The sequence below is a fragment of the Serinus canaria genome, chromosome 2 (genome assembly GCF_022539315.1).
Source record: "Serinus canaria isolate serCan28SL12 chromosome 2, serCan2020, whole genome shotgun sequence".
NCBI classification, from domain to species: domain Eukaryota; kingdom Metazoa; phylum Chordata; class Aves; order Passeriformes; family Fringillidae; genus Serinus; species Serinus canaria.
The window spans coordinates 99298651-99311901 of record NC_066315.1 but is presented as its reverse complement, the minus strand read 5'-3'; the positions used below and the strand labels follow the sequence as shown (position 1 = coordinate 99311901).

The 13251-nt window shown below is 39.9% G+C and overlaps 1 protein-coding gene across 1 annotated transcript in view; it reads right to left on the bottom strand.

Moving 5' to 3' along the window:
- Window positions 1-13251, bottom strand: part of SPIRE1 (spire type actin nucleation factor 1) — a 132588-nt gene that overhangs the window by 11278 nt on the left and 108059 nt on the right. Inside the window, exons 10-15 of the mRNA XM_030227158.2 lie at window positions 9353-9443; window positions 8456-8598; window positions 2264-2401; window positions 1128-1198; window positions 335-362; window positions 113-243 (exon numbers count right to left, since the gene is read on the bottom strand). Of these exons, the coding sequence (XP_030083018.2) occupies window positions 113-243; window positions 335-362; window positions 1128-1198; window positions 2264-2401; window positions 8456-8598; window positions 9353-9443 (602 nt within the window). The remainder of the gene's footprint in view (window positions 1-112; window positions 244-334; window positions 363-1127; window positions 1199-2263; window positions 2402-8455; window positions 8599-9352; window positions 9444-13251) is intronic.

Genomic DNA, 13251 nt, shown 5'->3' with positions numbered 1-13251 from the left:
AAAACATGACCAACTACAAAAAGGTGAGCAGCATCTTCATGATTGACAAGGCAGCATGAAACATTTGGGGAACATTTGCAACGGACACAAGTGAGGCAGGGCTGTGTCTCACCTGCTCCGCAGGGAATGGTGGTGACTGGTAGAGGGTTTCTCTGGCCTCATGAAGCTTTCTCCCCTTTGCAAGGTTGAGGGTCCCAGGGAGAAGATGGGCAGGGTGGAGTATGGCTTCGATGGCAGCCGCATCTGTTGGGGACAGCACAAGGCACTATGTGCAGCATCATTACAAAGGTTGCAGCTTTTTAGAAAGGCTCAAAACAAAAGTTTCATTACTTACTTTTTTGCAACACTGTGAGCATACAGGTCTGTGTAAAAAAACAAGAGCATGAATCAATCCATTGGGAAAAATTATGTTTAAATTAAGAGTAAGGGATTTCAGGAGATAGAAACCCACCCCCCTCCATGCTCCCCTTAAACAAGCATTTTTATTTTTAAAGCTTCTTCAACATAGTAACTTCAATTTGAACATGAAGCCAGAAGCAAGGAGAAATACTGAACAAGAATGTCACCTAAATCAAAAAACAGGAAAATAAAAAAAGAAAAATTAAGTGGTTTTCCTCTAAAGAAACCTCTCCTGGTAAGTGAGACCAAAACTCAGTGATTACATAGATCTTCTGACTTATTGTCTCACTGTTAACTCAAAATTTATCATTTTGCCTGCAAATATTCCTTCTTGCATTTTCCCTGCCTCAATACTCAAAAAAAAATTGCCCAAAAAATAAATTCCCCCAAAAATAAATTGCCGTGAAATGTTTTCCCTAAACACAGAGGTTGTAGAACTGTTGAGTGGGGACCCTCAGAAAATTCCATGTTGCTTTCTCATTAAAAAAAAAAAAAAAAACAAACCAAAGTTTCTCTCACTTTTAGTCAAGAGTTTCAGTCCAAGGAAGCAATTCGGTAATTTACAAATGAAATGTTTCTGCATACTTTTTTTTTTTTTTAACACAGACAGTTACAGAAATAAACCAAACCAAGAGTATGCAGCAGAAATTTTTGAGGGTTTCTAATGTATAAATCAATCATTTTCATATGAAATTGTAGTCATTTATTACCAGACATTAAATACTTACCTCTTGCAGAACTGACAAGTGTAAGACCAGGTAAAGAAAGAAAACCTTCTTGTTCGACAGCAAAAGCAGAGCTAGAGGAAGAAGAAGAGAGGAATGCACAGTGTTAACCAAAGTCCCACACAGTGATGACTTCACTGACCAGTTGCTGATGGCAAGGTCACAGTGGCAGGGCTACATCCAGTTCTGGGGTCTGTACTTCTAAGATGACATTGAGAACAAGGTCCAGAACTGTATCTTCATATATTTAAAATTAGGCCTTTAATTGTTTTGCCTAAATTAAATACTTGCTCATTAACTAGATAACTTTGGTTAGAAATAAAAGCAAACAATTTTAATAGTGGGGTAAATTAATTAAATCCTCAACCTACTTTGAGATTTGAGAAAAGCTCATTACTAAGCTTAACATGTCATGACAACAGGCAACAGCTGAATTTAATGAGAGACATTATAAGATTATTGTTCCTCTGCCTTAAATGTATTGAACCTTTAAAATAAATCTGCACATTAGATACAGGTAGGCCTGTAAATAAAGCACACAGTTAAGTCCAAATAGGCTTTCTGGAGGTATCCAAGAAGCACAAATTAAAAGTGGGAGAAAAGGATGCTGGTTCTACTGGGAAGTACCAATCTCCAATCTGCAGTTTACAGAAAAGTGCATTAGTTAAGGGGTCTCTAAAATTAAACCTCCTTCTGCTTGCATCACTTCTCTGCAGGCTTTAATTCCCTCTATGCTAGATAGTAAGGGTTCATATATGAAGAACTTGTAGTTTTCTGTTGCTATCTGTAATTCTATTTTCTGGAACAGAAAAGGTAACCAAACCTGCAGAAGGCATGGGGACAGAAATCACCTCAGTCAATGAAGTTCAAACCAGACACATACAGATACACTCTGATAATTGCAAATGCTACTGCATTTTTATAGGCAATCTGAACAAACAAGGCATTTCCATGGAAACTTTTGATGTTTCTGGACATCACTTGAGGAAGTTGACCCATGTACCACACATTTAGGGGGATGTTTGCTGGATAACTCTTCTATTTCTCCAATGGAGGGTAAGAAACAAATGTGTAAATGGGAGGCTTGTGCAACTTGCCTCTCTCAGTACCCTTCAGGGCCTCCCCAGACTCAGCCCTACCTTTCCTTTCTTGAGAGCAGTGTAGACATCTTTATATTGCTGGTACTTCTCCAGCTCCGCCTTCACAAGCACCTGACGGATGTGCATGACCTCCTCCACTGTCAGAGCCAGACATTCCACGGGGTAACAGAACTCCTCCTGGAAGCCAAAAACCCCATATTATTTCAAAGACAAACGGCTTCTTCCAGAGTTCAGCCTAGACAACCAGCCACCTGGTTAGTAACTCCAGAAACAGGGGGTTTCTCCCACCAAACTGGAATAGCACTGGCTCATTCATGGGCATCACATGAGTGCCAAACCACTGGAAGCTGCAGAAATGTGATATAAAATCTTATGTTCAACCTTCACAACGATGACAGTTTTCTTCATCTTTCCTCCTCAAATCACTTGATTCTTCTCTCCATTTGTCTTTTATTGTGAACATTTGTTTCAAACCAATCAACATTCAGATTTATAAATTGAAAGGGAAAATGTAATATGGTAGATGGCATTATTTTATGTATACTGTTTGAGGTATACATCAAATAATTTCTCTCAGACTTTGTGATGCCCAGAGTGGCCAAGGAAAGTTGTTAGTAGCCCATTCTAGCAAAAATTTTTATTCAGTGGTACCACATCTTAGTGCTCACATGATCAGAATCACACCAAGACTACAAAAAGTTACATCAGCTCAGGCAGAAAAGTTCTCCTTTCTGCCCCAGAAAGTAACAGCAGCAATTTAAACTTTACAGAATAATGCTCCAGTATCAAGCAGGTGAACTGCTTACCCAGTGTTGCATTATAAATGGTAGAGACTCAAATAGAGAATTAAAAGCACAACTTTCCACTTAAAAAAAAATTGTATTTGTTCTGTGTTGCAGCATTTAGGAGAAGATTGAGTGCAGAATTCCTGAATTTGGTACCAGGGAATAAAAAGCACCAACCCAATTTGTAATTCAGCCCAGTAGTTGATTATACATTTCCAAAAGAAAGACAGAAACCTCTGTGGGAACTCCCATTGCTTAATGCTTAGTGAACCTTTTCAGCCAGCCCAGAGGGGCTACTGTGCAGTAATGACAATGACAGGCACTGCTCTCTGAATAAACGAAGGAAATTTCTCCTGCATACACAAAGACGTGGCTGACAGTTTGGAGATCTCGTTTACAAATTGAAGTGATGAATCGGATTAGTACGGAAATGCTCCATTTCCATGTACTCAGAGTTCTGTCTTTCCATCAGATTAAAAAGAAAATCCTTCTACATTGCAGACCTGGCAAACATTAGCATTTAGGAACCACCACATTTTTAAAAACTGTTGTCTTACCTATCTAGAAAGGGAACACAAAGAAACTTCACTCTGTTTAGGGTACCCCACAAAAGACTAGAATTAAGTTAACTGTTAGATTTGCCAGCTAAACCTTTAGGATATGGAAAACTAGTTTTCTGGAAAAAACAAACGATATCAAAAGCAGCTGCAATTTGCTCTGAGGTGTAAAAGTGCACAGCCAAAACAAAGTATCTTCTGTTCCTTATGAGCAACTTTACAGCTAACCAGCAGCTCTCAGCATTTCCTTCTGGGTTCTTCCCATAGCAACTGCCTTGCTATGGGGAGGCACGGCTGAAGGCTGGGGCGGCACGGGAGAGGAAGTGGGTGGGAAAGCGGGATGCACACAATGCCAGCAAAACCCCCCAGTCTGCATCCTGGGAGACTGAGGGAAACTATCCGAGGTGAATGAGGCTGACTGAATGCTTGCAATCAACCAGAGCTTTAAGTCCTTTAGAAAGACATTTCTTACTTGAAGCTCTTCCTTCCCCCTCATGAACGCCCATTCCTTTAATTTACAGAACGATGACGTCGGGGAATATTGCTCCTTTGAAGAAATTCTGCGGATCTGCTATAGGTGTAGAGCACGTACTAGGGGAATAGTGTGGGCCTGTTGTTGTACCAATCAAAATGAATACCATTAAAATAGAAATAGCCAGCAGGCAGCAGGGGAAACATAGAAAATATTCACGTTTAAATGCTAATGTTTTAATTCCAGTGGTTACACAAGGACAACAAAATGTTAATGCAACATTAAATGAAAGATAAATAATAACTTTTCAGAAAAGTGCTTGGGTTTTTTTTTTTTCCCTTTTCAGAATATAAATAAGTACACAAGAAATTTTTTTTTCTACACTACCTCTAAGGCATTGAAATTAATTAAATTTTGCTAAGCACTGGCTAAACTTCATTGAATAATAATGCTTTGGAGTTACTGCTCAAACTTCCAAACCTGCACCCAAATTCAGCAGCTCCAAGTGAGAGTACTCTACAATACTCGCATATGACAGAACATGGTAAAGATAAAATGTGCTTTGAATGGTCTTGATTTTCCAGAATTAACCTCAATACTCTTCTTAATATTAAACACAAGCCAATATGCTTATTTATAAAGGGGAAAAAATATTATTTGCAAATACTATTTTGAACTTGAAGGGTCCATGATCCTCTTGGGGACTGGCTTAACTCTGACTATACAATCATTTTATAAACACTATACCTTCAAGTGTGTATGTAAAATTTTTTTATGCAGGAAAAGCAGGTAGTAAGAATTGCATACCCATAACGTGCTTTTTAGGTCATTCTCAGTGTATACACACCTAATAGGTTCTTATGACTAACACATTTTTACTCTAATGCATTCCTTCTTTTCATTAAAGGATGTCACTAGACATTCAAATGAGTTGCATTAGTAAATTGCAAAATGAATGAGCGCCAGAGTGGCCTCTAAATTCTGCAATTCACAATTAGCCAGGCAGTCTAAACTCTTGCTTCTTTTGCAGACTACAAATTTTTAAAAGGTCAGCTGTATATTTCAACTATAAACTCTCCTACAACTTCCTTCCTCCTTCTACTTATTGGCTGGGACAACAAAAAGAAGGAAAAATTAAATAATTAATGTTCAGTTAACATAGGGGTAAATGAATTACTTTTTATTTTCAGTGGATTTGCCTTCCCTGATAGATGGATATCAGCTATTCTGCAAGTTCTGATACACAAGTGTGCTGAGGACCAAAACAATATATGGGTTTTCAAGTAAAGCAGATTACAAGTGCCCTCCCATTTTACGTAGTGTACCTTGGGAGAAACATAAAACCTCATTCTTTTAAACATAGTCCAAGGATCACAATAGTTTTGCTGGATTTTTGCTGCAGGATCTTGATGTGCTGTAATATTTAAGGTCTGTCCCATTGATAATCTGATGATGTTGCATTTTTAGTTTGCTGTCCTTTCAGAATTGATTTCTTTTCCCCGTGAGGTGATTGAAGACACACAAATATCCTACACACATTGAAATCAAAGTCAATCAGGTGCAGTGTCCCAGCCTAAGCTGTAATTCTTGCCAGAGCTGAGGAAGTGCTCCCCTAGGAGGGAACATGCTGGTGAAGGTGATTTCCAAAGCCAGCAAAAAGAGGCAAACCTTTGCTGGTTTCCACCTGCTGGCAAAAGCTCTCTCACAGAGATAGTACATAGCCCCTGCCACCCCACACATGGCTGCTTCAACGGGATGAGAGCTGAGCAGAGAAGCTGTTTGCATAGTTGAAAAAAGTGGTCTGAAAGTCATCCTTGGAAATAAACTGCTTATCCTAGGAACCTGAACAATAGATAGGAAGCAGAGAAGCGAATGCTGTGTATAAATGAAACCATTAGCTTTGGTCCTCTGGGTCATGACAAAAAAAAATAATGATAATAAAAATAATTTAAAAAGCAAACAGACTGAGGCACCCACAGGTAAATCTCAGGACACTGAATTGATCTCACTGATTAAGCACCAAATCAGCTCACTACAGCACCCACCAAGGCTGACCCCCCCAAAATCACTGAGCCACTCTGCCTTTCCATGTACCACTGGCAGGGTGGCATGTCAAAAGGACTGTGTTTGGCACTTTTCCAAGTTTGTTTCCCCTCCCCACCTACTTGGGCCTAACCACCTCTGTCTGATGAAATGCCAGTTCACAAAACCATCGTTAGTATGCAAGACAGAGCAGTTTCCTGCTAATCCTGCTAAGAGACTGTAGCAAACCCCTGCCTGGTTTCACTGGCATCGGCAGCTATTTGCTGACAAGGCCTCTTTCACCTTGGAGAGAAACCAGGGTCACAGGAGCTGGTGATAAGAAATGAAACTCCATCAATCCCGGAGGAAGGAATAAAGAAGCGTGAGGTCAAATAAAAAATAAATAATATTCTGCATTATTGAGAAGCATTCACTCTGGGCATGGCAATTTCACAGGTACAACATCTGGAGCAGCCACTGTAAAAGATTGGCATCCCTCTGGGAAGGAGAGAGTTGCAGAAAGCCAAAGTGTGGAACTGGGCCAGTGCCAGCATACCAGTACACATCTCCCAAAATGAAAGCGAGAGTGTTGAGGGAGGTGTCTGTTACACCCTAGAGGGCACTATTGCCAAGTTAAAGAATTAGCTCTCAAGGCATCAAATAAAATAGGTTCTTATTAACAGAACATCATTTCACTACCAGCTTCCTTCTTTTTCACTTCAAAGTCAAAACCAAGCTAGGTGACAGTTCTCTAGAGATTAAAAACAACAACAAAAAAAAAAGACCAAAACAAACAAAAATCCCCCCTGAGCACAAAAGAAACTAGTAAAACCCTTCCCATCTGTTCCCAAATTAGCCTGACTTATCTAATGGCTTTTTCTCCCTTTTATTTTTAATGTATTTTTCTAGGCATATGTCAATGAACAGACTGAGAGAGTGAGAGTATGTATGTGGTCAAGAAGATCCTGGTAAGAACCTGGTTGACCTATTTAAAACAACAGCCTCATATAAGATTTTAAGTTGAATTATCCTCTAAAACACAAGGTTAATATACAATGCAGCACACTCATACACTAGAAGTGTGATGGAGCAAATGTCTTAGTATAACACAGGATGCTTTCTCCCATCCTCCCTTTGAACTATTTGTCTGTGAATGACACTGGGCTTACCAGAAAATAAAGACTGGCTTTCCACAGGTTTACCCCTCCTGCAGCAGGAGGTGCCAGAACAACCCACTTTATGTGACAGTGACTTCAAACACATGCTGAAGGAGCTCTTCAGTATGGGTCTGCTGCAATATGTCCTGCTCCAAGTTCACTTTGGCAGGAGATGTCCACCTGGGCTGTGCACTTATCCACATGTTACTACCTGACCTGCACCTGGAATAAAAAACTACATTCTACTTGGAAGGATGTAATAAAATCCAGCAGACCTCTGAAAAGGAAAAGCTCATTGTGGGAATATTTGGAGGTATTTTCCCTAGAACTGATCAGCTTCATCATCTTATAGGTTTGAATCCCAGCTGTCATCTCTTGGGCCAACAAAAATGCTCTTCAAAGCCCTTTAACACCACTGCACTACAAGACAGGGCAAGTGAATATTCCCTTCCTTTAAAGACTTGGATGTATTTATTGATTTCTCTATTCACCAGCACACCTCATGGGGCACACTCTGAAACCCTGCTGGTAGGAAAAGAGACAAGGAACATACCCTGCATGAAATTACAATGCACTAATCAGTATGCCAACATAAACGAACCAGGATTTCATACCCTTTGCTGTTTGTACTCTGCTGGAAAACAGTTCTCAATTAAAGCTAATTGATCAAATGCACTGTACTTTCTTTTCAAGCAGTAAAACAGGTTTTTGCCTCAGTAACTTCAACAAAGCAACACAGACAAACCTTGATTTGGATTACTGAAAGAGCTTTTGGATGTATAAACATTACCAGGCAAGTTCTTAAGGTGGGAAGAAAAGAAATCATTCAATTCATCCAGTTATTAGCTGCAATACTTCCAACAACTTTAAAAAATTCCCCCAAATCCCAAAATAGATCCACTGCTTTGGAATTGTCTCTATTCAAGTGGAATATCAGTTAGGTGAAGTTCATCTGTTTTGGTAACATTCTGAAACGAAAATCAAGACATGTGGTTTACCCAGAGTCCTAATCACAGTGTAAATGTTTTCTGAGGCACCTGTACCTGGGATTTTTGATAGATATGTTAGAGAGACAAAGTTCAAATCTTGATTTCAAAACACTTTTAGTAGCCAAGAGCTGTTTCTGAATTGAGGAGTTTTCTTTGGGTCATGTTCTAATCATACTGAAGCCAAGTTTTAATTTTCATTATACTCTTAGCATTCCTCTTTTTCTCTCTCCTACCACCCACTCCACTTACAAGTGACCTGGAGCTCTGTTTTGAAGGGGGTAGGAACTGTCTCACATTGGTTGGTGTTTCCTTTTCAATGGAGTGTCGTCTCTGAGGCGGCTGCCGTCTCTCGGGCTGCGGCGTGGACGATATGGGCAAGAACTTTGGAGGCACTAAGGATTCAATCAGTACAAACACGTTAGTTCTTCTATCAGAGACTGTTGGATAACATTGCTCATAAATCCAGCCACTGATTTGCTAGAATTCCTACTACTGGTGGCTGAAGTTACGTATCCATACTGAGGTGTTTCAGGATATTGTTCTCATTATTTCACCATCATATACAGAAAACAAGTGCACAGATTACACAGCTCATTACAAAACCTTCCAAATGAAACTGAAATGCTTCAGACAAAATAAAAATATTGTAAAACCTGCAATAACTATGCCTGGAAAAAAAAGGCCAGATCTCGCCCTTTTCCCAGTAAGTATTTTTGGGAAATACTGGTGATTGCTGAGCGTCTTTCAAACCCTCTCACAGTGGCAGAGATGGAGGAAACTTTTAAATTGGTCTTAGGTTAGAATATGCTTCCATAGCAAAAAATTATTTTATGAGACGAGCATAGCTGAGCAATCTCCTCCATTCACTTGTGACTTCCTCTACAGTCCTACAGTCCTACATACTGTCCTACAGGTTTCATCCCTGAAAGGGATGAAACCTGTTTCACAAAGATATCCACCCAGAGTGAAGGCTAATGCCTTCCAAATGTTTATCACACTTGACCCATTCAGCAGGGTTCAGCTTTAGAAGTTTATTCCATTAACAACACTCAACTTCAGCTTTCCATATAAGTGTGAGACAAAGTTCATAGCACAGAAGACAACAGAGGTGAGTAAAAACAGCTACTGGGCTCTCTCATAACTCACTCTTTCTGCTGCTGGTTCCTTCTTGAGAGGGGTCTTCCACTTGTGAGGGGGAGATGCTGCTGCTACTTCCTGACTGGGGCACTGATTCCTCCTGTGTGGCAAGAGGAAAAGAAACAGAAATCCTCAGGTACTGTTTTAGTTCTTCTACTGCTTTTTAACAAACAGAAAACACAAAAAGACAAAGACATCAAAGACATTTTGGACCATTCAGTCACTCAGAGTCCTAGAAGTCTTGAGAAAAACATTGACTCTGGACAGTACTGAGCAAACAGAATTTCAGGGCTCTGTTTTTTTAAAAAGTGAAATAAATGGTACATTATTTGAATTCAGTGTGTTTAACTACAGCATGAAAGAACAAGATCAGGAGAGAGGTGCCTGAATCCACTGTAAACTGTTAATTTCCTTTGTAGTATTTAAACACTCCTAGGGATTTGCAGCTACAGCAGATATGTTAACACAGCTTTATAGTTCACATTAACAAGGAATTAGCACTTAGATTTCTCTGGCCTCCAAAGGAAGGAGAGCCTCTCACACAAGTGACTCAGGTGAAGAGAAATTAAACTGAATTTGACTGCACTGTTCCCTAATTCCCAGTCCTGGTGTGTTTTTCCTTTCTTCTGTATTTAAAGGAAATCTCATTCACTGTATCTGCATGCTTCTTCTAAACAGCCAAGGGCAATTCCTGTAAGATGAAGGAAAGTAAAATGGGCTTTGACCAAACAGCTCTCAGCTATCTAAAGCTTTATGCCACCCAAATTATTAAATCCTTTGCTGTCACCTAAAGCCTGTCTTCAGCCACTTGGTACCAGCAAAGAAAGAGATCATCACAGAAGCCTCCCAAATGAAGAGAGCTGAAGGACTGAGCTTGAGCGCTCTTTACCTCTAACGTGAATGCTTTCAACCAAAAAGACTCAACATCATTTAGACTGCCAAGATTTACAGATCAAATAAGTCACCTGCCCTAAAATCCAGCAAGTGGCTAAGCCTCTCTCTCACAGATTTCCTTAGCTGAAAATCTCCACTGGCTGAAAGATTGCCTTCTTTGGTAACAGCAAGTCAGAAGGAAAAGCTGGCAGGATCACCTCAATGAGCACCAGGCATCACAGGACACAGGGTTCTACAAATTCCCATCAGATGATCTGTCCTTTAGGCTTAGCCCAAGGGTAGGTGTTGTATTTGAGGACACTGTTCCCACCTCTTTGCCACAACACAGTACTCTGCAAGAGATCTTACACCAGCTCACATCCCAAAACAGTAATGTTCACTCTAACATTTCAGTTGTGACCCCACAAAACACTTGTGATGGGAAGCTTGCAAGGAAGCTTGAGCAGCACACTGAGCTACATCAGCTGTTTTACTTGCAGAAAGCAGTACAGTTCAGCTACAGAGCTGGCTAAGACAGCTCTGCATATTGCTGCATGGTTGCCTTAAAAGACCAATGGAGAACCTGCATGACAATTGGATGCACTGTCCTTTAGAAGGGGTGCAAGAGTGTTCCTAATCCTAGAGTAAAATATTTATATTTTGAGAAAGAGAACAGCCCTGAACAAAGGAACTACTCAACTTTTCACCTTGTAGAAGTCAGATTGTTCTGAGTGGATGACAAGTTTACCATTGCCGGAGAAGCTAAAGAGCTAGGATGAAGAACTAAGTAAGCTTTTCTGTTTTTCTAAAGAATGAACTGTTGGAGCCAGTGGCTAAGTATAAAAAATAAGTATAAACCAAGACATGGAAAACAGAAGCCAGGAGGAAATTAAATTGGACATAAAATCCTACTTAGACAACAGGTACTCGAGGTTAGTAATTTCAAATTACTTCTTCTGTGCACAAACACATGCACTGACAATGCCTTTTCTGTCCTACAGTTTCTCAAACACACAGGGCTTTCTTTTGAGAATGAAATCTTGTGTAGGAAGTCCTGATGAACCACTGCATGAATTCCTTCATATCTATACAGCAACTGTTGACTATTATTTTAGACTATCTGACATTTTACGTTTGAGGTTGGATCAAACCCAAAATCCAGGACTCTGCACTTCTCCAGAGTGTCAAACAATTAGAATTTTACAGTTACTGAGAAAGCTGCAGCTTAAAACATCTAAATAAATCACAGACAAAATTTTTAGCCAGATAACTGTAGCATCGTTAGAAAAAGACAATTTTTTATTCTGTACCAAAAGTGACTATTAGATTGCTACTTCTCTTAGCCACACAAAGCAAAATGGCACTTCCTGTTCCATGCCCCCTGGAATCTGTGATTTCAGTGGTGATGAAGAAAAAGCAAGGACGGAAAGAAGGCAGAATTTATATAATATTCATCCTTGATAGAAAATGGGCATAGGGCTGTATCAGACCTTGCCTTTCACCTCTGCCTGGCTACACTGAGTATTGGGACATAGCCTGCATTGCAACACTGATGAAAGAACAAAGGGGATCCATGGGGAAGAAAATGCATCTGCATCACAGCTCATTTGGAGGTCTACAGCTCAGCAGTGCAGGTATTTCCAGCCTGTAATTTAGGGCACAACACAGTAATAATTTCACTCCCAGTGAGTAACTCCAAATGGGTTAAGCCCAATTCAAACTGCAGACAAAGAGGTGGCCGAGTCATTTTCAGGCAATCAGAACCACACACAGACTCTTCTCTGTGTTACATACAAAGTAAAAGTCAGGGAAGAAATAAAACATTTGGACAGAGCAATCTTCACTCTCTTCCAATGTTCTATGTCCTTCACCACCTTGAAAAACTTCCCCCAAACTCCCTTCAGTTTATTTTCACTACCTTAGCACTCTTCCTGAGCCCAACCAGTATTCTGCTGAGCATCTTTATCATCTCACTTGCTTCACCAGCTATTTCTATTGACTCAAACTAGTCCAGCATCTGTTCTCTGTGACAGCTCAATGTGGTTGATTTATTTTCAATTTATCTTTTGCTGTATGTTCCAGAGCTTGTTCCATACCACTTTGCTTGCCTACACTGTATTCCCTAATCAATAGTCATGTTTAGACGTTTTATTTTTCCCTTCTACAAGAAGCATTTCACATTTCCCATTACAATTTTCTTTTACTGACTTCTGCTTATTTTCCTGTGTGAAATAGCATGATGCTTCAGGATACACAGAGGTACAGGCTGTAAGACCCAACTCTCACAGACAGATCTTAGTATTCCTGCATCCTGCCCAGCTTCATTCACATTAACAAACCACATATAGCCTCTATTGTAATTTTAAAGACTGATGAGTGATCTCAGAATGCAAATCTCTTCTGCTTTCAGAACAGATGCACCAAATTATGCAACCACTTAAGTCACCCACAGGATAACCCCAAAGAGGGCCAACCTTTCAGAGATCAGAAAGTATGCAAAGAGATAAATTTCTCCCCACATATATTTCTTCCCAGCCTCCTATCTTTCAGATAGAGGCCTTTGTAACCACCCTGTCAGGAAACCCCTCCTTTCCCATTTACAAGAGAGAAAAATAGTCAGGGAAGACTGCTTTCCCCAGGCTAAAATTATCCTCTGTGAATAAAGCCTGCCTGCATGTGCTTTCCAGACAGCTTAACTTTCAGAAAGGTCCAAACTCAATTAATAACACTACTGGTCCAGAAGACAAAGCTCATTCTTGAGGATGTAATGTTGGTGCTTCCTGAGGATCATATATAATGCAGCTTTGAATCTAAAAAGCTTTTTAAGGTTTTCTCCTTTTAATGCTTTTTAAATCTTTAACTCTTCATTTGGAGTGGATGAATTCAAAATTTTTTCTCCATCTGAGTGCTATTTGCTTGTCCCTATCCGTGACACATTTTTGGGGTGCTTGTTCCCAATCTTATATAGCAAATTAATGCACTGACACTTGCAGCAAACTGCAACAGCTCTGGCACAGCTGCTGCTCTTTATTAAC